Source organism: Leptinotarsa decemlineata, unplaced genomic scaffold (assembly GCF_025532065.1).
Source record: "Leptinotarsa decemlineata unplaced genomic scaffold, Ldec_3_MD MMD2_tig00026328_RagTag_RagTag, whole genome shotgun sequence".
NCBI classification, from domain to species: Eukaryota; Metazoa; Arthropoda; class Insecta; order Coleoptera; family Chrysomelidae; genus Leptinotarsa; species Leptinotarsa decemlineata.
In genome coordinates, this window is record NW_027412688.1 from 6,297,910 (window position 1) to 6,322,851 (window position 24,942).

Consider the following 24,942-nt stretch of genomic DNA (forward strand, 5'->3'; position numbering starts at 1 on the left):
CTAATTTTTTGGGACTACAAGCAGTGTTACATCATTGTTAATCTTTCACTAATCGCGCTCAAATCTTCAACACAAGCTCGCACAAGTTTCGACTTCTGAGGATTGTCGTTCGTAACGGTGTGACAGCTGGTTAACGGAAAAACAGATTTTAAAACAGATTTCACGTGGGGTCTCACAAATCCGTCCCTAGATAAGGTGATAATAATAATGAGACCTCGCCTTATTAAAGCGCCTCACCTTCACTTTCCTCGGGTCGAGTTGGCTGAAGTCGGAAACTGAGGGGTTCATGAAGGCCTGCCAGGATGGTGTCTTCAACACTTTATTCAACTGCTGTCGCATGAGAGATATGGAAGTTCCTGACACAAGGCGCGTGAAACTCTAATGCACTTGCTGTCAGCATGTCCAGCATATGCGGTCTCGGCCTATATTCATTGATATAACGTGGCTCTAAGAGTATTTTTTTACCACCTACGGCACTTTAACGGTATTGACGAGACACTGATGTTGCCCTACGTTCCGGGGAAGATTGAATCCGTTGTGGGGAGCGAAAAGTGGCGAATTTATTGGAACTATTCGTTCCCCACCCTCGAACTAATAAGCCTGATGTAGTTCTTCTCGATCATTAGAGCAAGACGATTTTTGTCATGGAGTTTTCAGCTCCTGGTTGAGCAAACCGGCCATCGGATGTCTGCTTCCACGTAGCCCCACTGGTTCTGTTATTCCCTAAGTGAATAACAATCCAACGGTGACTTAATCCTAAGGTATGTGTATCCATGCCGAGAGGATGAATGACACTGAGCCTATCAGCTGTCTTTACGGAACCTTCGAGATACCGGGCGCCCTCTCGTCGTAGCATCGCCTTGTCACGGTAATGCGGGGCTCTGCCATAATTGACCTTGTTTCATTAGCTATTCATGGGACTTTTGTGGACAGAGTAAACTTAAAAATTCTTTCTGACGCTGAGTCTACAAAGGAGATGGATGTCAAGTTTACAACTCCAACTGACCTCCCTGTGAATTCAGATCAGGAGCGAGTCTACAGAGGAGATGGATGTCGAGTTTACGACTCCAATTGACCTTCCTGTAAATTTAGATCAGAAGCGAGAGCTTCTCAACGCTCCAACTCTTGATTCAATAACTGAACCTAAATAAAAAGGTTTGGTGGTGCAGTCAGAAAACGACTCAGTCGTCTCCTCAAGAGCGAGGTACCTTATGAAACCGCCTTGCACCAAATTCTTGAGCAGCGTACGCAAAATCTGTCTCAGGTGGAGGAACAAACCCTCCATGAGCAGGTTATTAAACGTTTGCGCCCAAGTGATGATTCACCAAAACCAGAGGCGAAAAAGCCCTGCACGGTTAAATTTAAGGCATCGTCAGGTGTAGCTGACGTGCAAAAACCCTCATATGGGAAGGTTGTGGCGGGTATCAAGTTGGGAATCTTGCACCTTGACATCCGACTACCTCATTAACGATGAAACAGCAGAGCATACACTTCATGCCTGCCTCGATGGGAACGGAATCTGACCTGAGAGACTACTCACCATACAAACTAATCGGCTTCGTTAAGAAGCTGGGTTTATTTGTTCGAGTGTGGATAGGTGTGAGCCACAATAAACCCTTGCGGGTTGCGGTGGAGGGTCGAATAGACCCACTCACTTTGGACCTAACGTAACCCCACCTTCGAAATAAGCCTGATGTAGTTCTTCTCGACCATTAGAGCAAGACGATTTTTGTCATGGAGTTTTCAGCTCCTAGTGAGACAAATATAGTCCGAAAAGAGAAGCAAAACGGATGGAATATTGAAATTTTCTCTTCAAACTCTGCAGACTATCCAGACTACTCTGTAATGTTGCTTATTTATAATTTGCATTGTAATTATAGTTTTATGGGAATATTTAAAGGACAACATCTATTGTTTTCATTAGCGAAAATATTGAACACGATGATCATAATTATTATTATTTTAGTGGCTCCAAGATTCAACACTCTACCAAAAAATCCTACCGAAGCAATTGAAGGTCAATCAGTTTCTATCGATTGTGTGGTCGAAGGAGATCCTAAGCCTACTATACAATGGGACAAAAATCTCAAGATGAACGATTTTGATCTCGCTAGATTCAAAGTGCTAAGTAATGGAACTCTATTAATAAGCGAAGTCCACAGAGAGGATGAAAATAAATATGGATGTACAGCTGGCAGCAGTGCCGGACTCAACAGGAAGGAAGTTCAGCTGATTGTTCACAGTGAGTTCAAAAAATCAATGCCATATAAAACAAAGTTGCTAAGTCGTGTTAGACCATTTACAACTCATGAACGGCGGAACCGCTTTTTGTGTTTTTTTATTTGTTGTTTATTTATCTGCCTGGAATTGTAGAATAACTATTGACATATTTGAAAAATTCAGAAAAAAGGAGAAAGCTTAAACAAACCGAGTGACGACTTTCGGTTTGTTAGGTTATGACTTTTGGTTTGTTAGGTTACTTTATGACAATCGTCATCCTATGCACAAAGACCATCGAGGTCGTAACAGTTGCGATGTTGCATACATGAATAATTGTTATGTCTTGATAGAAGCAAAGTCAGCCAAATTTATCAGTGTTATTCATAATTCCGCTAGCGAAAAAATAGAATCATTCACAAGAAGCCGTAATGTAATTGGCGGAGTATTGCGATTGAATCGACTGCAGACGAAAAAGAAACCACACAAGAAGAGCGCCGTGTTCAATGTTGCCAGATCTAATGGTTTTCTGATAGATCTTTTATTTTGGCTCTCAAAGTACTCTTCAACTGTTTGAGAGTTGAAAAGTAGTGGCGACTCAGTTTTCTCCCTATAATAATTAATATTAATTGACTATAACTAGATTAGGTGGTCAGTGTATGTAGTAAGTATCTATAAAATATATTTTCTAGTGTTTTTTATCTATCAACTGTGTTTGCGACAAAAATTTTAACTAATGACACTGGTCTTGTTAGTATACTTGACTTCGAACTTCACAAACACAATATAAATGAGTTAATAATATTCAGCTAATAACTCAACACGGCATTTATCAATTAATTCTAAGGTAATTCAAAGTTCGCTGGGGCAGCTTGTATCAAAATAAAAATATAATAATTAATATTTGTTTTAGTGTGGACAATTTGTATTAACGCAGTTATTGTTTTTTGCAGCCCAAGAAGCTGATGGCGATTCTACAGTTACTAAGGCTGTTTTGATAACAATGTCAGTGGCTGGTGCTTACATCATTTTAGTTATTGGTTTGATGGTTTGGTGTAGGTATCGACGTCGATCAAGAAAATTACCCCTGAATGACGGTAAGAGATTTATATCATTATGAAAATGTCTGTATTTTTTAGCAGCTCAATAATTCATACAGTTTTGAATATGCCATCAGCTATTTTCCAAAAACTTCAATTCTAAAATAAAAATGACATCATGTTGACATACATGTTTCTGAAAACAATTGCAGAAAAATATATATTAGTGGTTTTCTCTTGGAAATGAGCATCCATGAATGTGAATAAAATAGTTTACTTCTGAATATTTGAAAAGAACTGCTTTGATAAGAAAAGTGTTTTAAATTACTGCCCTTTTGAATATATTTCTACAATGATGACTATTATTATTATAATTATCAGTAATATTCGAAATAAATGGAAGCAACTATGGTATTGTGAAATTTTCAGATAGTAGATGTTTTTGGAACTAATCGAAAAAGGAATATTTTTCGGGAGAGATTATTAGTTTTTGTTCCTGCAGATTACTGGAGTTTTTTTTCAACACCGAACCGTTATTTTAACACCTCGACACGTGTTTTGATCACTAAGTGATCATCAAGAGGAAGAGTTTGATCTTCCTCTTGAAAATAAGGAAGAGTAATACTATAAAATAGAAACATAAATGGTATGAATATCATTTCGAAAGCTACTATAGTTCATAAATACCAACGTTCATGAAAACACTGATCATGGGAAATTAAAATTATATTTTGAAACCAGTATGTGGTTCATAGAATAGAATTCATAGAATATCTCCCGTAATTGTTCAATAAAAATTATAGCTTTATAAATTTCAAACTGTCTTATTGCTGTTTATATTATTACTGACTTGTCAATTACCCTTTCATAAACATACTGTATGTTCCTTGGGAAATAAATGGTTGATGAATCAAAAAATGGAGGTTCAGAGAGTTTGTTCAGACCATCTGAATCATTTATGAAGTTTTAATAATGTTGCAAAATACTTTTTTTGTCTGGATTGAAATGCAAGTCTATAAATAGATGAAAATACTCACATATATACAGACAGCCTTTTTAAGTTATCATTATAAAATTATTGCCAACCATAATAAGGTCTATCAATAAAAAAATCTTAGTTCTTTAGGTGTTATTTTCACTGCATAACATCCAGACGTGAGTTTTTATTCAACAATTGAATGTGTTACTCAAATTTGAGTTGTTTTTTGTCAATAAATATACCAAGAAATTTATTGCATAATACATTCTCATTTTCACTAGCGTTAGAAGCTAAGGGAATATTATATATCCATACTATAATTGAAAGATAATATTGATATGTTTTCCCCGTGGGTTTGCCAATAATGGGCTACACTGTATAATTGAACTTCACTATATTTCAATGCTACACTGACCAACAAACACTTTAACTAAAATTTCCAAACTAATATTCGAATGTCTATCGCCTTATTGGATCACTTCGTACTGCAATGTCAACTAGACTCATCCGATATGCGTGTGGGTAATGTTTATATATGGTAATCGAAATCTTTCAAAGCCGATAGATAAGTCGGTAGAACTCTGTCGAAGCGACAAGGAATCTAGAATAATCGCAAAGCGCAAGTCAAGTTGAGCACGATCTTGGTCAAGTAACAATCGATTTACGTTGAACAGCTGTGGGGATGATTTACAACAGTATATGGATTTTTGAAATATTAAATGCCAAGAGATTTGCTTTATACCAATTCGTGATTTTCTTGGTATAGAAGCAAAAGGCATTGTAAAGTTCTGTAGAATTGCTTTTACGCTGTAATATTGTGGTGCCACTGCAAATAAAGTAAATTTACCCTTGATATTAATGGTTGTTGAGTTGTCGAAAAATTAGGTTGGTCCTAGTATTGAACCGTGAGTTTGAAGGTGATTGACAATGTTTCATGATGAATTTCATTAGTTCGGACTTCCATTGCCTAATATTATATAAAATGATTTGAAATCCCTGAAATAACTAAAAAGAAGAATTGAAAAATTAAAGAAGAGGAATAAAAATGAATAGCTGAAAAAACAATTATATTGAGCAAAAAACCTGAAATGAAAATTAGTGAAGTAAAATATAAGTAAAAATGAAACAAATTAAAAAATATATGAATACAATAAAAATTAAAAAGTTAAGAGATTCCAAGCCAAGTTAATTCACGACGTTTCGATTGTAAGGTATCCACAATCGTCTTCGGGTGATGACTGGACCAATTCCTCCGTGAGATGACTATTTATAGGTAATTTGAGTACTTTCACTTATCTCTGCTTTCCTTTTTCCGCTTCACTGGTTTCGTGGGAGATGACCGTTTGGCGGGAGTTGGCCATTTTTCGCTTGATTATGGGTTTCCATATGTTGTGTCCCTCTACGCTAGCTTGGCTGAATACATTGTTGGATAGCATGTATGCGGATTCTTTGAATTTCCTCCTAAACCAATGTTCCTCTTTGTGTATGATATCAGTTCGGGACCATTCAATGTTATGTTGATGGGTCCAAACATGCTCTGCTATTCCTGATTTGCTGGTTTTCCCTCGCTGTGTGCTCGGCAATGCGAACATTCAATGGCCTCTTAGTTTCACCGATATAGGATTTCCCGCACTCACAGGTTATCCGGTATCAATTTGTTTCATTTTTACTTGTATTTTACTTCACTAATTTTCATTTCAGGTTTTTTGCTTAATATAATTGTTTTTACAGCTATTCATTTTTATTCCTCTTCAATTTTTTAATTCTTCTTTTTAGTTATTTCAGGGATTTCAAATCATTTTATGTAATATTAGAGACAATGGAAGTCTGAACTAATGAAATTCATTGAACCGTGAGTTACACGATATATTTCAAATAAAGTGTAGATGATTCGACCAATTGACTTCTGCCACTTGGACATGACTCAAATCATTTGTGAGTGATTCCCTCTATTCCATAATTTCTGACCAAATCTTACGCAGTCAAATGGTTCGAAACGATTGAAGAAAAAATGGTGCAGTCACTTTTCATCTATCAATATATTGTAAACTTCTAAAACTAATTTTTTTCACTGTTCCAGTAGGAAAAACTGAGAATGGAGATATAGAGCACACTGAACTTAAGGAAGCACTATGTGGAAATGGTTCAGACTCTTCAAAACCCAAAGCCAATGGGATTGAAAACCATAAAGAAGGTCAAAGAAGTGATGGTGCAGAAACTACACATTCTCAGTCCTCTAACAATTCCAAAAAATCTAAGTCTAGTAACTACGACAAACTGGCTTTATCTCGGAGCCATCTGAAAGATATTAAATTGATTGGTTAGTATAACACATAAAAACGTTGAAAAATAGGATAAAGAAAAATCTATATTTCATTCAAATTTCAGGAAGAGGTGAGTTTGGAGATATAATGATCGCCAAAATAGCTAAAACCTTAACAGTACATGACAAAAGGGCATCCAGAAGTTCCCAGATCACGTCTCCAGAAGAAGTTGTTGATGACAAGGAAGTACCAGTACTGATTAAGGCACTGAGTCAAACTAAGGATGAAGGATGTCTAACAGAATTTAAGAGAGAGATTGACATATTCAGTAAAATAACGAATGAGAATATAACAAAATTGTTTGGTTTGTGCAGAGAAGTTGAACCAAATTTCATGATTCTTGAATATACTGATTGGGTGAGTTTTTTTCAAATTACAACAAGATCATCATTCTTGACTTGATGAATAATACTACTTGGTACAGATGAAATTTCAAGAATTCATTGTATAGATGTAACATTGTGAATATCAGATCTTTTTTGTCTTTCTTTTTTTATTGGTTGATATTTCTCATGATATTTATATTATTATTATGAGCACTTAAGAGCTAATTTCCCTTTCTTTTGGTTACTTGAACTTTTTTAATAGTATTGTAAATGTTAAACTTCAGATAGACACAGATAAAGTTTCGTTCACTTACTCCTCTAATTATAAAATTGCTATATTATTTTAATGTTACATTTGAGACTATAAGCTACATAAAACGAATAAATATCAGGGAGCAGGTTCTTATCAGGTCTCTAAAATATTCCTCACTAATAGCTTATTATTTTTCAGGGCGACTTGAAAAAGTTCTTAGTTGCAACACAAAACGACAATTCACCTCCTCTCACGTCAGTTCAGAGTGTCGCAATCATCCAACAGATTAGCCGTGGAATGGATCATTTAGCTAGCAACCGAATAGTTCATAAAGATTTGGCTGCCCGAAATTGTCTGATCACGTCCACTCTAGTAGCAAAAGTTGGTCTTCCTAGGTTAACTAGAGATCCGTATAGTCAAGAATATTGCAAACATGTTAATCAGGTATGTAGAAGAAAAATTTCCAATATTATTTAACAAGGAAATGGTGGGTTTCATTAATGGGTTCTTTGAATAAGTAACAATTGAATATATTAGATATTGTTACGTTTTTCCCCGAGAGTTTACCAATAATTGACTACACTGAACAATAATCAACTTTAACTTTATTTCACTTTGAACAAACAAACAACAAACACTTTAACAACTTCAACTATTATTCGAATGTGTATCGTCTTACTAGATCGCTTCGCGTACCGCACTGGAACTTCCGCTTGACTGTCTCGAGGGTCGAGTGGATGGCGCTTATATTTGCAATCAAAGGCCCTGGAACATTCCTCGGAATTCCATCGAAGACGGCAGCATTATTGTCGCTACATCTAGAACGGCAGCGAACATCGTACATCTTAGCTACGTCACAATTGGTTTATGGCTACCAGTGGCGGCCGGCGTTATTTTCTTTAGGGCATGATTCGTAAAAATATTTTCCACAAATGCGAATATTTTCAATCATGAAGTATATGTAAGAATAGGTAATTTATCCCATAGATGGGGTCTTCATAAGGGAATATGTCATCGCCTTTCTTTGCCTAGGCTTGTTCTTTAGTACAGTTGAGTCTGTAAATTACTGGAGTTTTTTCCCAACACCAAATCATTATTTGGAACACCTCGACACGTGTTTCGATTAAAATCAGTTTTATTCTTCCTCTTTGAAGATGATCACTTGGTGATCGAAACACGTGTCGAAGTGTTGAAAATAATGATTTGGTGTTGGGAAAAAACCCCAGTAATATTCGTTACTACACAAAAGGTTCCAAACAGTGCATTATAAGTACAGTTGAGTCTAGCAATGCTTTGTGTTTGAGCTCTAATTCTCAACTTGCCTTTCAGTAAAAGCTTCAGTGAAAGACAGAGGACGAATCACATAAACAGTCGATGTGAAAACTTGGGTTTGTTGCTTCATAAACGGAGATGTCATCACCTTTGATTCATAGTTTGTGTTTATAAATTAGGGAAAAATTCTAATCGGAGTTCATAGAATGATATTCAATCTATTTTTCCTTGTATCACATTCTCATATAAATGACTGGAATAATCATTTTCAGATAATTCCTTTGAGATGGTTACCACATGAAGCAGTATATGAAGACGAATATTCAACCAAAAGCGACGTTTATTCATTTGGCGTTTTGATGTGGGAAGTATTCGCCAGAGGAGAATTACCTCATTCCAAAATAAACGATAATAGCTTCCTAACCAAACTCAAGGAAAAGAAATTAGAATGGAAAAGTCATCCCTCAACTCCAGAGTCACTCATAAAGTGGCAAGTAAGTATGGAAAGCAGAATTGTTTTGGATTTCGAAAAGTTTAATTTTTTTGGCATTTAAGAAATAACTATACAGTTATATTCTTTGAAAAACATTTTTTGAGGAAGAATAATCTATGTGGATGATTGCTTAAGATGGTCTGAATACATTACAGTCACTTGTAAAAAAGTTAACCAAGCATACTATGCTCTCTCCAGAATAAAACATTTTATGCCCTTGCATGCCTTGCTGGACGTATATTATAGCTTGGTCTACAGCCATTTAAGCTACAATGTGGTTCTTTGGGGATATGCAACCAACAAAGATAGGGTTTTTATTTCCCAAAAAAAAATTATCAGAAAATTATTTGATATCCCATGGAGAGAATCGTGCAAACAGCACTTCAAATCATATCAAATCCTGCCATTCCCTTGTATTTACATATTTGAATGCTTACTATACATCCACGATAATTTAACAAAATATAACACAAATTCTTCTTACCACAGTTACTCAACCAGAAATGGAAAATTGTAAAGTATTCCTAGACACTGATCCTCTAAATTTGAACAGTCACCCAAATATATGGAAATAAAATTATTCAATCACCTACCCGATCACTTTAAAACCATGAGTTTGATGTCATTCAAAAAAGAAGTTAAAATTTGCTCCTGTCTAAGGCTTATTACAGTGTCAGTGAATTCCTTTTAGACGACTTTAGCTGTTTGCGTCCAGACTTTCATCCAGATTTTATTATACATCCAATTTTGACTAATCTTGTTTTTTTTTTTCTTTATATTTTATACATTTTTATACTTTAAAACTACTGAGATATTTTATCTTTATGTATGTTTATTTTCTTTATACTATTTTAACGTGTTGTACTGACATGTCCTATACGTTGTTAACGTCTCAAAGGATAGAATAGAATAGAATTTATTCATCAATCAAAGGTTATACAAGGCATTATACATACACATACATAACACTTATCAGACTAGTCAAGAAAGAAAAGAAGGTAATCTACAAATGAGTTGTTAATCGGAAACAAACCAGATAAATTGTACAAACAATAGTCAGTCTTACAATTATGAGATATCACGAGTTATAAAAGTCTTCAACATTATAAAATACTTTTTCAAGAAGAAAGTTTTTCAATTTATTTTTGAATAGAATGTCATTCAGATTCACATCTATCAAATCTCTTATTTTATTGAAACACTTGATACCAATATGCTTTGGTGAATTTTCACAGACTGATAACCTTGAATAGGGTTGTCGAAGTTTTTCTTTATTCCTAGTATTATACATATGAGTGTCTTCATTCCTCATTAGTTCTTTTTGGTTACGTTTTATGTACATAATCAGTTCAAGAATATATAAACATGGAAGGGTTAGTATTTGGAGATTCTTGAATAAAGGTTTACATGTTGTGGTTGGATGAGCATGACAAATCGTTCTTATTATCCTTTTTTGAGATACAAATGCCCTTTCAAAGTGACAAGACGACCCCCAGAAGATCACGCCATATTGTAGAGTAGACTGTACCATCCCAAAATAACATAGTCTCAAGATGTCTGCTGCTACAGTATCTCGCAGATTTTTTATTATATAGCATGTAGTGCTTAGTTTCGAACATACAGTATTTATGTGTGCTTCCCATGTTAGCTTACTATCCAAAGTAACACCTAAGAACTTGATGGTTTGCATGGATTGTATAGATTTACCAGATAAGGTTAAGTATAGGTCATAATTTGGATTCATGTTTTTTGGCAAGAACCGGACATAATTGGTTTTTTTTTATTCAGGCTGAGGCCATTCTCAAAGCTATACCTTTCTATTTCATTAGATGCCTTGTTACTTAAATTTGTTAATAGTTACAAACAATAGTGGTCCCAGGATTGAACCCTGTGGAACCCCTGAATTTATTACTCTTGAATCTGACTTCACACCATACACAACTGTCGTCTGGGTTCTGTTTGTTAAGTATGATGTTACCCATTGAAGCGGAACACCCCTGACTCCTAACCCTTCCAATTTCATGATTAACAAATGATGATCAATGGTATCGAATGGTATCGAATAATGGTATCGATAAATAAATATTATTATTATTATTATTAAAGGAGGAATAAAAGAAGTGATGAAGCAAAGAATTCTTTCAGTCAGATTTAAAAATTTTTACATTTTGTGCTAATTTCATGCTCTCAGAAAGCAGGTTATAAAAGTAGCCTCCAGCATACAGGGTAGATTTTGTGTACCATTTTTGTTATATTGATAGTAGTTTCTGTGAAATTTCGATTTGAGACTATTAAAAAGCATAATACAGTTTTTCATATGTTATCAATTTCATTGTTGAAGGCTAATTTATAGTCTAGCTCCATAGTAAGGAATTTTGTGCTTTCTGATACTAAGATAACAGTGTGACCTATGTTGAACTTTAGGTTGTTCAGGTGTTTTTAAGGACTACTGAATTGGATAAAGACTGAATTGGATAAGGATATTCATATTATTAATGAGGTTGAATCCTCTTACACCTTTGAGTGAAATTCTTTACTACCAGTTATATATCATTCATTAAGTCAAGTGTATCATCAACAGTTAATATAATTGTTGAATTATTTGCATAAATGAAGACCTGCTCTTTGTTTATGAGGAGAGGCGAGTCATTGATATACAGTTCAGTGATTGCACCAAGATTCATTTTCACTCTTTAGGAATCATATGTTGAAAGGTAAGACCTCGTTAGTCCTTAGCTCGCACAAGTTTCGAGGCTTGTCGTTTGTAGGGGTGCGACAGCTGGTTAACGGAAAAACATATTTTAAACATTTTCCAAACATATTTTGAATAAAATGCAAAATTCCTCTCTGAATTATTACTACAAAGTTACTTGAAGGTACAGAATTGATCATTATTGCAATGTTTTTCAGGAAAGCTGTTGGGACTTGGATCCCCAGAACAGACCCTCATTCTCCGAATTGTCCAAGGAGCTGGCAGAAATACTCAAATCTATGTAAATATTCGCTCTTAGTTGTTAAGATACCGAAACCAAATTCATAAAATGATTTATTGAATATCTAAGCTTCCATGTATCGAAAATGTGCAGAAATGTTGAAAAAATCCCAAGTGAGTTTACTGTATTGATTTTATTTATTTTATTGTTAGTGTTGATCGTGTGAGAAATTATAAGAATCGACTTTTTCAAATTGATCTCAAAAGTCTTAGGGTTTTAAGCCTGCGCTTGCATTTCGTTGAGGAATTTTCAAAGTTTCTAGCAAAATACGAGCACAATTTTATCAATTTCCTTCAAATCTATGTATGAAAATAATTTATAAACAATTCTCGATTGTAAAAGTAGGACGTATTTATTTTATTTGTATGATTAATTTGTCCAAGAGAATAAGGCTTGAATATATTTACCTTTGTACATATCATTTATTTAGATTAATTGTAAAGCATATCAAATTGTAAGTTTTAGGTTGAATTGTATATTGGAAGTTTCGGAGCCACTAATCACTGCCACAAATACTCTAATACGACTTTTTATATCTCTCGTATACAAATATTTTGTTCAATATTTGCAAGCAATGGTGGTATTTTTGAATCGTATAAACTTTTCGAATGATTATCCTTCGGTCATGGTATAGATATTGTGGAATATATTGGAATTTTTGACAGATGAGGGCAGATGGAATCCTGATCTCTATGGCATCATAAATGTTAAGAATCTGATGGCCTGCGAAATACTCATAAAATTGTTAATTTCTTATGTTTCAAATTAGTCGTTATCACAACCTCAGGTAAACCTCTGGCTTTATTATTAACAATTGATTCAGTTCTGATATAACTGACCTTTTCAAAATTTACTATTATTAGTGAATCTGTTTGAAGAAATCTGTTAAATTCTGTTACAATATGCAGACTTTTCTTTAAGAGGTTGAAACTACTTTTCCACTTTGCTTCATAAATATAATCGTAATTTCATGCTGTATAAAAAAAGATAATATGATTTGTCACAATGACATCCATAATTACCCAGTGAAGTTTGGTCACAGTCTCTATACATTTCAAATTTAGTCCAATATATCATTGGAGGGTCTCATTTCTAATGATATTAGAATGTACAACAATGTCCCTATAAATATTATGTCAGAAAAAAATTTACTTCTGTTTCCGAGAGTCAGTCATTTTATTTATTGAACAAAACCTTGTAGATGCTGTACTTTGTTATGTACTTTTTTACATTTTTTTGTATGAAGATGGAGAAGTAAAAAGTCGAAACCCATTATTTTCAAGTTTTTTTTGTATTTCTATACCTGTTTGTTTGTACTTTTGAGTCAGTGTGTGTTAAAATGACGTTGTTTGAAATTTCTTAAGCCCCAATTTCATCAAAGCAATTTCATGAATAACATCTTCCTCATGATAGAATATTGCATCAAGTATGAAAATATGAAACTTCATATTTACATAATATCTATACCACGATATTATTTAAGTCTTCTGTACATATTTTGAAATATCTAGTATATAAACCCCGTTGGAAATGTACTAAATAACAGCCAATTTTTATATTTATCAAAATGGTCAATTGGATATTATTATATTATTGTAAGTGCAGATTTTTTCAGGATTATCTGAAACATGGCACCCCTCCTTCATTATTATTATCAACATTTATCTGGTGACTTTCACGCTATATTAATATTATTTCTCGAATTTTAAGTTTGTTCTGAATTAGTAGAAAGTAAGACACTGAAATTCATTGGAGATATATTAGTTGAATCTTTTGAAATCATTAAAATATTTTGTCATGGTGTTTTTAAAAAAGCATTTAGAAATATATGGAATCTATAACAGTTTCAAACCTACTGGTATGATTCTACCACAGAATAATTGTACAAAGGTTTTGTTGTTGAGGAAAAAATAAGTCAATGCATGTTTTTGTGACGATTATTTTCTTTCAGATTTCTTCAATAATCATGAACATTCAATTATATTGTGTAGAAATCCTGTGAATGATATCTGATTCGATTCCATTGCAAATGTTCAAAATACAAACGGAATAAAAAAATGGTTTTTCGTATAATTCAGTGTTCATATAAAAGTATTTGTTTCGAAAGCATTTTTCTTTCGTGTAATTCAATATTTATAAGAAAATAGCTGTTTCGGGAGGACTTTTTCTTCTATTTGTTGTCTGAAAGTTTCTTCTTTGCATGATCCACACATCTTTGCATAAGGTTAATTTTTTGAACTTGATTGCTTCCTTTCTTGCTTTGGAAGATCCCCAATTTTTTTTTTGTATAAAGATGGAGAAGTAGAAAGCCGAAACTTTTCTTTCCCAATAATCTATTATATTTCAATATATAAATATGTTAATATATATTACGAATTTTAATTATAACAGATATGTTTTGATACATAAATACAGCATTAGAGATGAAAAGAGAAATGAAAATTTCAATCAAAAGTGGTAAAAAACACAGAAATTTTCATTTTTTTTTTCATTATGATCTCCTACCACATAGTAACGGCTACATCCATCAATTTATCATTAGAGGTTATTAGAAATAAGCAGATTTTAATAGAAATAAAATCGCCTCTGAAGAAAGTAATGATGGGGAGGATATGATATGTTTCAGATAAGACTGGTTTGAACTTTCAATTCCTGTTTGAAAATCATCCCAATATCTAATTGCTCAACTTGCTCAAATTCAACAAGATCTCTCTAGAAGTTTCAATAGATTGAAAAAACTTGGGCTAGAGTGAGTTTTTTTGTTAACCAGTTGTGAATCCATTGCTAAAAGCACTTTAGATATCGCTGAATGAACTTGCCTACGCAAAACTGAAGTCAACCACATTTTTACCTATCAAAATATCGTGTGGCTGAAACTTTTCAACTGTACAATGATAATGACTGAAAATTTTCTCAAATCATATTTCTTAAAAATTACTGATAGCTGGAAATAATATTCAAATTGCAAGTGGCTTTATCTAGCTGATTAGGGCATGGATCCTGGCCATTATCGAACTTCTGCGACTGATACCTCTCCTGATCGTCAAAAGTGAATATTCTCCAAGTTTAAAAGTTTGAAATGAGCATAAGTTGGTGCTCATATTTCAAATGAATCCTAAAATTTGGATTTTGAAAATTAGTTTTTGAAGTTCTTATTATCAGTTTCTTTTTCTGGATACAATTTCAACATATATCTCTCTTGCACCAAACTTAATCGATCAAAATGAGTGTTGTCATTCATTAATTTTAAAAATTTTGCTTTTATGCAAATGCTTCCATGTACCTATAATAATTCAGGACAAAAACCTTTCAACAAATCAATACAGACTTGAGTCATTTGCTTAGAAACATTTAAAAATTCTGGTTTGTCATACATTTTAAGCGATTAAATTTGTTACAGTCGAGAAATAACCTTTGAATATTCATATTCATAATCCTTTTTTTTATTGATTTGAAAATCCAAGTTGAAAGATTTCTCAAATTTTTCTCTCGTACTTAAAACTGTGATAAAATTTTTCTCCACCCCCCCGTTTCGTCAACCAAGTTGGCATCCTCGAATAAATTTATTAAATTCTTGAAAAGAACTTGTGGCAAATTTCAGTTCTACCAAGTATTTATCAACAAAAATAGTCTTTCGAAATTTGTGATTCAAATTATTTGTGCAGCCACCGAAATCGCCAAAAGCAAATAAAAAAATATAAATATATTTATTGATCCCAAAAGTTCAGTTAGAGTCAATCTGGAAAATTGCTGTTTTCAAAAAGTAACCTATAAATTTCGAAACTACTGCAGATGAGAAATGGTTTCTTTCTCCAAAAGAATATTCAGTATTCAGTAAATAAAATAATTATCTGGTGATGATTTATCTGAAAGATAACTCCCTATCAGTTTTTTTGTGCTCAGTAGTAGGATTTCAGTTTTTTTATCTCCAAATTCCAGTCTAGATTCGGCAGTATTGAAATACAAGAGTAGAGCAGTGTTACTATATCTCTGGGTTAGCAGACTCGAGTTCATAACTTCATGTATCAAATCAATTTCATCTACTTTCGAGCCTATATGGGGTTCCCGGAATTTTGTTTTCGGTTCATGATCCGTACATGACTGTTTGTACTTATAACTTGAATGTATCGCGAGTATCACCTAGCTTTTAGTCGGTAAAAACTGTTTACTCAATTCAGGTAATGTTAAGTACTTGTATAAACCAAATAAGTAAGTTAAGATCTGTCCATATACTTTAGCTGTGTAGCTTTTTTATAATGATTTTATATGATTATTGTAATGGTCCACTTATATAATTATGCATAATCATCTTTTGTGATATGTATTCTAAATAAAAAAATCTAAATGTGATTGCTCGTTTCATTTAGGTAAACATTAATAGAATTTGAGTAGAGAGTAATGGCTTGTATTAGGTTGTTTTGAAATTTTTGTCCGTTTTCATGAGTCTACTTTAAATTGAAATATCTCGGTGAATACTTATTCATAATGAAAAGAGAAATGAAAATTTCTTTTTTTACCACTCTTATTTGTAACTAACGTTACCGTTACTGCAGTTTCGTCCTATACGGACATTCAAACGAGGACAAAATTTCTTAGATAACAACAAGAGGCAGACCCAAGATGAAGAAAGTTCTGGTCAGCAACAGTCTTTTTTATAAATGAAACTGGAGTAACCACGTCTACATCATCAAATCCAGGAAGAATGAAAAATTTCTTAACTTTCATGCACATTAATATACAGGAAGGCTCAGCAAAAAAATGTTTTGATCTAGACATTATATTACAAAAAGAGGACGTAAGTATCTTGTGTGTCACCGAACACTGGCTCCATACTATCAACATTCAAGCAACTGTAATTTCTAATTTCCAACTATTGTCTCATTTCTCAAGAACAACAAGAAAAAACGGGGGTGTCTGTTTATTTTGTAGAAATGATATCATCACAGAGCTAAACATTGAGCACATAAACGTAAATTCTTGGTGCATTGAAGATGTATTTGAAATATGCGGTGGAAAATTAACTAGCCAAATATCACAATTTTTTATGCAGATGGAAATATTAATTTCCAGTTTTTACAAAAACTGTAATCAAAGAATCATCTGTGGGCATTTTAATATTATTTTCTCAGTAGAGAGTAATCAAAAACATTACCTTATAAATTTATTCAGTGAATATAATATCAAGCATTTCATAAATGTCCCCACAAGAGTAACTAAAACTTCATCAACCTGCATTGATCATTTTTTTAGTAATGTCAACTTAACTAACATTAAAGTAATTGATACTTTTCTGTCTGACCGCACTTATCAAATTGGTTGTTTCAAAGTAGTCTCAACTATAAATAGTAGTATTAAATACATTTCCACATGTAATCTTCACCAATCTAACATAAATACTCTCCGAAACATACTAGCAAGGGAAGCATGGATAGATATGTACTCAGCGGTAAACTTTCAAGAAAAAATATCAGCATTTTACAAAACATTCTTACACCACTATAATGTAGTTTTCCCTAAATTAACTAAACGAACAAAAACTCGTAGAAACAATGATTTTCCCAAACACATCAAAGATATGCACAATATGCTGTGTGAAATGAATAGGTTACGAAAGGAATTAAACAACTCAAACTACACACAAAGTTACAATTCCTTTAAAAAATAATATAAAAAAATCACATCAAAATACTTGCAACAAAAGAATAATGCCCTTCTTGAAAATAGCTCTAATATCATGAAAGAAAGCTGGAAAATGATAAGTGAAAACCATAATAAAGTACATCAACCCTTATCTAACATAATAAAAACTGTTAATAATAAAAACCTACATATTGAAAATATGGCAAATTCAATCAATGAATATTTTATAGAAAAGAATCAAAATAATAATGCAATTCCCAACTATCATATGGAAATTAATAAATTTCACATGAGCTTCTTTCTTCCTCCAACAACACCAACAGGGGTAATCACTCTTATAAAAAACCACATCAAAACCAGCGGAAGGTATCGACGAGGTAAGTGGCAAAGTCATAAAATGTGTTGCTGGATACATCGCTGAGCCCTTGTCCTATTTAATCAACGAATCCTTCACTGCAGGTGAGTTCCCGAATATTAAGGAATCTAAAGAAATACCAGTCTTTATAAATAAAGGATCGGCAAGTGACTTGACCAACTATCGTCTGATCTGCATGCCAAGTCACATCGCTAAAATATTTGAATCAGCATATTCCGAACGATTGACTAACTATCTTGAACGATTTCATCTACTACCAGAAATTCAAAATGGGTTCAGAAAAAGTAAGTCTACCACCGGAGCCATTGGAGATGGATTGGATTTTATTTACGAGGCGTTCAACGGAAAACAAAACACTATTGGTCTTTTTTATGATCTGAGTTGTGCATTTGACTCATAAACTACTACTCATGAAAATGAAAGGTGTGGGGATACGAGGTAAACCACATAATTGGGCAGAATCATATCTTTCAAATCGATCTCAAACGATTATTCTCAATACTGAACTGTCCAAGTCAATGAAAACCTCTAGAGGAGTGATTCAGGGTTCGGTACTCGGGCCTCTGTTTTTTATCATTTTTATCAGTGATATTAACAGAACATGTGGTACTCTTGATAGAATCATAGAATATGCAGATGACACAAATTTTATACTAACACATCCTCAGTATGAACAACTCATTGAGAACTGCAATAAAGCATCCACCGAATTTAGTAAATACTGTAAAGAAAATGGCCTAACATTGAATGCAGAAAAAACACGAGATATATGCGATTTCTACCAAAAAATATGACATTTGATTCCAATCCTCATTTACATATTGAGAACAAATCTATTGAAGTCGCTGATAAAATGAAATTCCTGGGGGTAACATTAGATCCAAAGCTCACTTGGGAAACACACGTGAATACAGTAACCACAAAACTAAGTTCTCTGTGTTATGTAATCCGAAATATAAGAGACACAGTATCACCCAATGTATTAAAGCTTGTATATTATGGATTGGTGCAGTCAACTATTCAATATTGCTTAATATTTTGGGGTTTATCAACACATATCAATAGAGTTTTTACAGTCCAGAAACGAATATTACGAGCCATGCACAAAATGACACCAACATCATCGTGTAAAGAGGTTTTTAAAAAAGAAAATATTCTAACACTACCAAGTTTATATATTCTACAACTTATAATGTATGTCAAAGAAAATAATCAAACATTAAAAAAAACGCTCATTTACACTCTTATAATACACGAAACAAATTAAACATTCACCAACCTTTTTCACGCTTAGAAATTGTACAACATGCTCCCAAACACATAGGAGTTAAATGTTATAACAAGTTCGATGACATATATTGGATACAGACAAAACTCTAGAGTCAAAAAACATTTTAAACTTTAAGAACAAACTTAAAACATTTTTAGCAAGTCATGCTTTTTATGACATAAATCATTTTTTAAATTTTAGATATAATGTAGATTGAATGTATTAGTGAAGTATAGCGTAAGTCTCGAATTATCTTAAAGTGCATCCTTTGTATTTTGAACTGATTGACTAGTCTGATAAATTCATGTAATTTCAATTATGTGGATATCACGATGAATAAAATTAATGTAATGTAATGTAATGTAATTCATTACATTCGCCATTATATACCACCCCTGTAGGTACTAATAGAAATAGAGGTACTTGACTTGATTGAGTACCTGTATTCACAGTTCACAATGTGGATGTGCCAATTTAAACACCGGAGAGTAAATTAAATCGATTTGATCATTTAACAGGTTGCACCCGCAATGTTCATGCTTGTGAATTTCCAAGGATTCTAAATAATTGAGATGGCAACCCTTCCTTGCATAGTGCAGAATTTCCGTATCGTTTAGATTCGGAAACTTGTGGTTGCATGCCAAGGAATGGTTTGAAAACGTCGAATAATCTTTTCCTAATCTGAAGGACCTTTCATGTTCAGCATTCCGTTTTTGGAAATTTCGGCCACATTGTCCCACATAAACATTATTACACTACGGACACTTAAGCTTATAAACTCCAGATTTTTCCAACTTGTCGACCTTATCTTTGGCATTGAAAAGGAAATGAGATAACCTGGCATGTGGTCTGAATGCTACTTCCACATTGTTTTTTCTGAAGAAACCTGCGATTATTTCTGTTCTTTTTCCAAAATATGTTAGCGTTACCCATTTCTTGATTTCTGGTTGTTTGATCTGAGGGTATATTAATCTGTAAGTGAATTTCCGACTTTGTTTCCTGACTAACTTCTGGATAGTATCTGCGTTGAAACCATTATTATGACCTATATCTGTGTAATTATATCAATTTCCCTAGCTAGATTGTCTGCAGACAAAGGCAGTGAGAATGCTCTGTGCAACATTGAATTGTAGGCTGCTATTTTATGACTGTCTGGATGGAAAGACTCGTTTGGGATTGTGATGTCTGTATAGCTAGGTTTTCTGAAAACATTGAACTCAAATTTATTCTGATTGTGTGTAATGGCCAGGTCTAAGAAATTTATCTGTTTCTCTTTCTCTGTTTCGAATGTGAACTGAGTGTCGCTATTGAGATTGTTCATGAGTGTCATAAAATTGGTTCAGCTGTCGTGTAGAACCTCTGAAACAGGCGAGAATATCGTCTACATATCTGTACCAAAAATGAATATGTTTTTTACCCAGATCGGAGTTTACTATAGTGGTCTCCAAGTTGTTCATAAATATGTCTGCTAAAAGTGGACTAAGAAAGGGTTGCAAACTCAATTATTTAGAATCCTTGGAAATTCACAAGCATGAACATTGCAGGTGCAACCTGTTAAATGATCAAATCGATTTAATTTACTCTCCGGTTTTTAAATTGGCACATCCGCATTGTGAACTGTAAATCAAGTCAAGTACCTCTATTTCTATTAGTACCTACAGGGGTGGTATATAATGACGAATGTAATGAATCATTGTTAGTTTATTGTATAAGTTTGAAAATGTCCGTATAGGACGAAACTGCAGTCACGGTAACATTAGTTACAAATAAGAGTGGTAAAAACATAGAAATCTTCATTTCTCTTTTCATTATGATTTCCTACCATGTAGAACCGTCTACATCCATCAATTTATTAATAATTATTCTACTGAATCGAAATAAGCGCCATTTGAACTAGTGCACTTTTGACAACGTAATACAAGTCGAATAATTCCGTTAGCATAAAAATTGTGTGCTTTAAATTCGATGAAGTCGACGAAGGCCGTTTTTTCCTGGTCCTGATTGGCGAAGGTTCTACCGGTTTTCGAAAAGATGGTAGTCGGTTGGCGAGATGTCATGACACGTGACGATTATATCTCAAAAAGGGTCTTTTTGGTTGCGCAGAAGCAAATAAGAACAGACCTAGAAACCTGACAATTACTGTCGATGGTTTAAATCGTGGGACACCATTTTTCTAGCTTTCTAACCTTTCCGGTAAATTTTGAAACATCAAAAATCGCATGGGAGCTCAGCCCTAGTTCTTCCGCCGTTCCATGCACTTTTTGTGATGGGTTAGGCTCCACCAGGGTCGTCAAATCCTCGTCCTCGATTACTGTAGATCGACCACTTTGGGGCTAAAACCTCTGGAGCGAAATTTCACGGACCAACTTCGAACATTGTGTTCATTACACTCTGCGTTCATTACACTATCATTGCCACTATCATTGCCTGGTTAATTTTTTAGGCTGTTTCGGCAGTGCCTTGGTTCAATTTGAATAAAGTAATAATCTGAAAAAGGGCGAAAAAATTAAAATGCGGAAAAAATTAACAGCATCAATGTATAGAGTATAAGATTCTCTGTTGATCAGTATATCCCACAAAACAATAGAATGAATATATATTGAGATATAGAGCTACGATGACATTTAAACGGACGAAACTTTTGAAAAAAGCTAATATAATACTTATATCTCGGGATCAACATTGACAGTTGTCAGTTCACATGAATTTCATAATTAGAAAATTTGGATTTCTGATCCACCACTTCAAAGTACTGAGAAATAGTCTAGACCTCAAATCTCTTGAAACATTGTATTTAAGCTAATTAAGTCACATATTTTATATAAGTATTATATTCTCATCAAGTAACGGGTCAGTGTATTCATACATTTATATGACAAAATACACTTTTTCCTATTCAGTTTGTACTCCAAACATTCGAAATTTCGATTTTAATCCGCAATTATAGTCGAAATTTCGATTTTAATCTCCAAAGTGTCTGTGTTCTCTTCTTTATGGACTTTGATGGTTTGGCGCGATTGCAGAAAGTTGCAAAAAGTCATTAGCCGCTGTGTGTGTTACATTGCCTTCATTATAAACGTGTCATGTTTCTTGGGATTATTAAAGTTATTATTATTTTGATTATAATACTCATTACGAAGAAAAATTGAATGCTTCATATCTGTATCTGAGTAGAGCCTATATTTTTCTATAATTTTCTTTTGCAATGAAAAAATCTTCCATCGAAAGGAAGGGCATCAATTAGTTCATGAATAGAGAATTTCTTAGGAACCACAAATTATTTTATAAAAACATAGGCTTTCACGACCAGAGTCATGGTTTATCAGATCCTGCTCTGTAAGATTTTCAAACGTGATTTTAAGCGGAACCAAATTGTTTTTCTTCATATCAGCAGTCAACAGATGCCACTAAAATCTCAATACCGACAAAATTTCAACCTCAATGTCTTTCTACTGGCAGACGATAGGGTATTGCAATTCATGGAGCTGTATTTTACATGCATCAGTGAAAAGAAGTATGCATAAAATCTAATCCAGAATTGCTTGGTATTGCATCAAAGATATGCAAGCAGAAAGCAATTGGAATGAGAGGTATAGTGCCATCTGGCCAGAGTAAGTCGAAGCTGAATGCATGTATAACATTATTTAACAAAATCAAACGACATTTGAGTTATTGCATCCTCAAGTTACGAGACAAGTAGAACTTGTTTGTACTGATTTATTCATCAATCGTCAGTTGATATGGATCACTGATCAACTGATTGAAATAAATAGATTTGTATTTCCTCATTGGTTCTAGTTACCAACGACAGATGACGCCAATAATTCTATCTGCAAATGCGACCACCTAACGGAAGCATTTGAGTAAGCGTAGCTTTGTATATGAACCAACCTGGTACTACCTTGATTTCCAAATTGATTAGAAAACAAATTTAACAAGGAATTATTCAATTTCATCTGGCCATTTAGTGAATGTACCGAATTCTTTGAACTATTGATTTTCAAGCATTCCAAAAAAATTGTTTCAAACCTTCCTCTTCCAAATGTAACATACCACAGTCGTGATTGAATCCTTTGGTTTGAAAATGTGAGATTGGATTTCATATTTGAAAAACTACTTTTATGCTCTTTCATTCCCTTGGAAAAGGTTGTACCCGTTTGTCCAATATAAAGCTTTGGATAAGAACTACAAGTCAACTTACACGTCATGAATTTGAAGTTATTCAGTTACCAATAACTCTTTTATAAAAAGTGTTGTAGCTGAAGTAACCAAAGTACTGAGATTATATTCTAAACACTCTTCGTTTTCGCAGCTTTGCATGTGATATCTTTATATAACTGTGAAATATTGATTTATAATTGTAACAAAGTGATTCTTCAAATTGTCATAAAAGTATACTAGATGGGTTCAAAAGTTCGTAGGCTAACACTCAGATGGTGCTAACTAGTATTGAATCCATATTATTATTATAGTCCTTTCGGTATTGTCTGAGAGTGAAAAAATTTCAAGAATGAAAATATGCCGGTACATCAAAGAAAGCAACATAGTCGTCTCAAACAAGTGGCGCTGCAATTCATCCACTAAGTCACTGAGATATTTCTACCCGCTATACCTCTTGAGGACACCGCTAACGAGCCATTAAAATAGTGACTTCCGACAAACTTCAATAGGGGCAGCCGACGCTGTTTATCATATTGCGTTAAAATAATATTAATAGGGGTCGGACTGGGGGTATTAATATACATTCTTCAATGATATATTCTGTATAATGCGAAGATAATAGAAATATCGTGAAAACTAATTTTGTTCATTTTGAGAAGAACAATTTAGATTTGAAATAGTTTTTTATTTAGGTTTGTTACCTTCTACAGATAAAACAATCAGAATAATAAATTTGAAAATAAGTAGTAATGTAGAAAGGAAAAAAAATTACTGCATTTGATAAATAAGCTTTTTGAGAAAAAATCTAATTTGTCAGTAGGTAACTTGAATTTATTAAATTTCGCCCATAAAATAAATATGTATCATCTGGTGACGTTTTGAAGATTACCCATTTATTTTATGTAACCTATTCAAACTAAAACAATATAATTTGCATAATATCAAATTGATCGTAGGTTTGACAGTGAAGTTGGACAAAGTCTTCGAAACTTCACCAGATAATTATACAAATAGAATATGTTTCCGCGGTTAGAAATTTAAACATCTGGATTTCGGATTGAACCGCACTCAAAGTTTTGCGTTGTTCCTCGTTTCGGCATCGACTTTGAAGCCATTTTCAAGAAGTTCGAAAGTGTGGCACTTTAGGGTTTTGTGAAGACAGGTATAAAAATTTCACAGCTCTAGGACTATTAGTTTGTGAGATAGAACATTTTGAGTAAAGCAGTTTTTTTATTAGTTGGAAGAAAATGGATGAAAAGGATTTTCGTCTCGATAAAGCATTGCTTTTTGGCGAAAAAATCACTGTGAAAGCCCATTGAAGAAGCCCACAAGAAACCGCGTGTCTGGTTGAGATATGTTGAGATATAAGGTTGATACTGAACTAGACGCCTTCCTGAAACACATCAACAGCGTGAGACCTTTCATCAATTTCACAATGGAGAAGGAAATCCACAACGAATTGCCATTCTTAGACGTTTTGGTGAAGAGGACCGACACTAAGTGGGAAACATCTGTATACCGAAAACCCACTCATACGGGACAGTATCTGAACCACGAATCCAACCACCATCAATCGACTAAAAAACGAATCATCAAGA

General features: G+C 33.6%; 1 protein-coding gene across 3 annotated transcripts in view; it reads left to right on the plus strand.

Moving 5' to 3' along the window:
- LOC111515782 (tyrosine-protein kinase-like otk) overlaps positions 1-16,247 on the plus strand; it is a 226,507-nt gene extending 210,260 nt beyond the window's left edge. For 2 of the 3 annotated variants that reach the window (XM_074182399.1, XM_074182397.1), the window contains exons 12-18: positions 1,967-2,242; positions 3,171-3,314; positions 6,317-6,556; positions 6,625-6,917; positions 7,338-7,583; positions 8,684-8,905; positions 11,815-16,247. In XM_074182399.1, the coding sequence (XP_074038500.1) occupies positions 1,967-2,242; positions 3,171-3,314; positions 6,317-6,556; positions 6,625-6,917; positions 7,338-7,583; positions 8,684-8,905; positions 11,815-11,901 (1,508 nt within the window). In that variant the 3' untranslated portion in view covers positions 11,902-16,247. The remainder of the gene's footprint in view (positions 1-1,966; positions 2,243-3,170; positions 3,315-6,316; positions 6,557-6,624; positions 6,918-7,337; positions 7,584-8,683; positions 8,906-11,814) is intronic. The other variant, XM_074182398.1, reaches the window with a different exon arrangement.
- Positions 16,248-24,942: the final 8,695 nt, after the last annotated feature.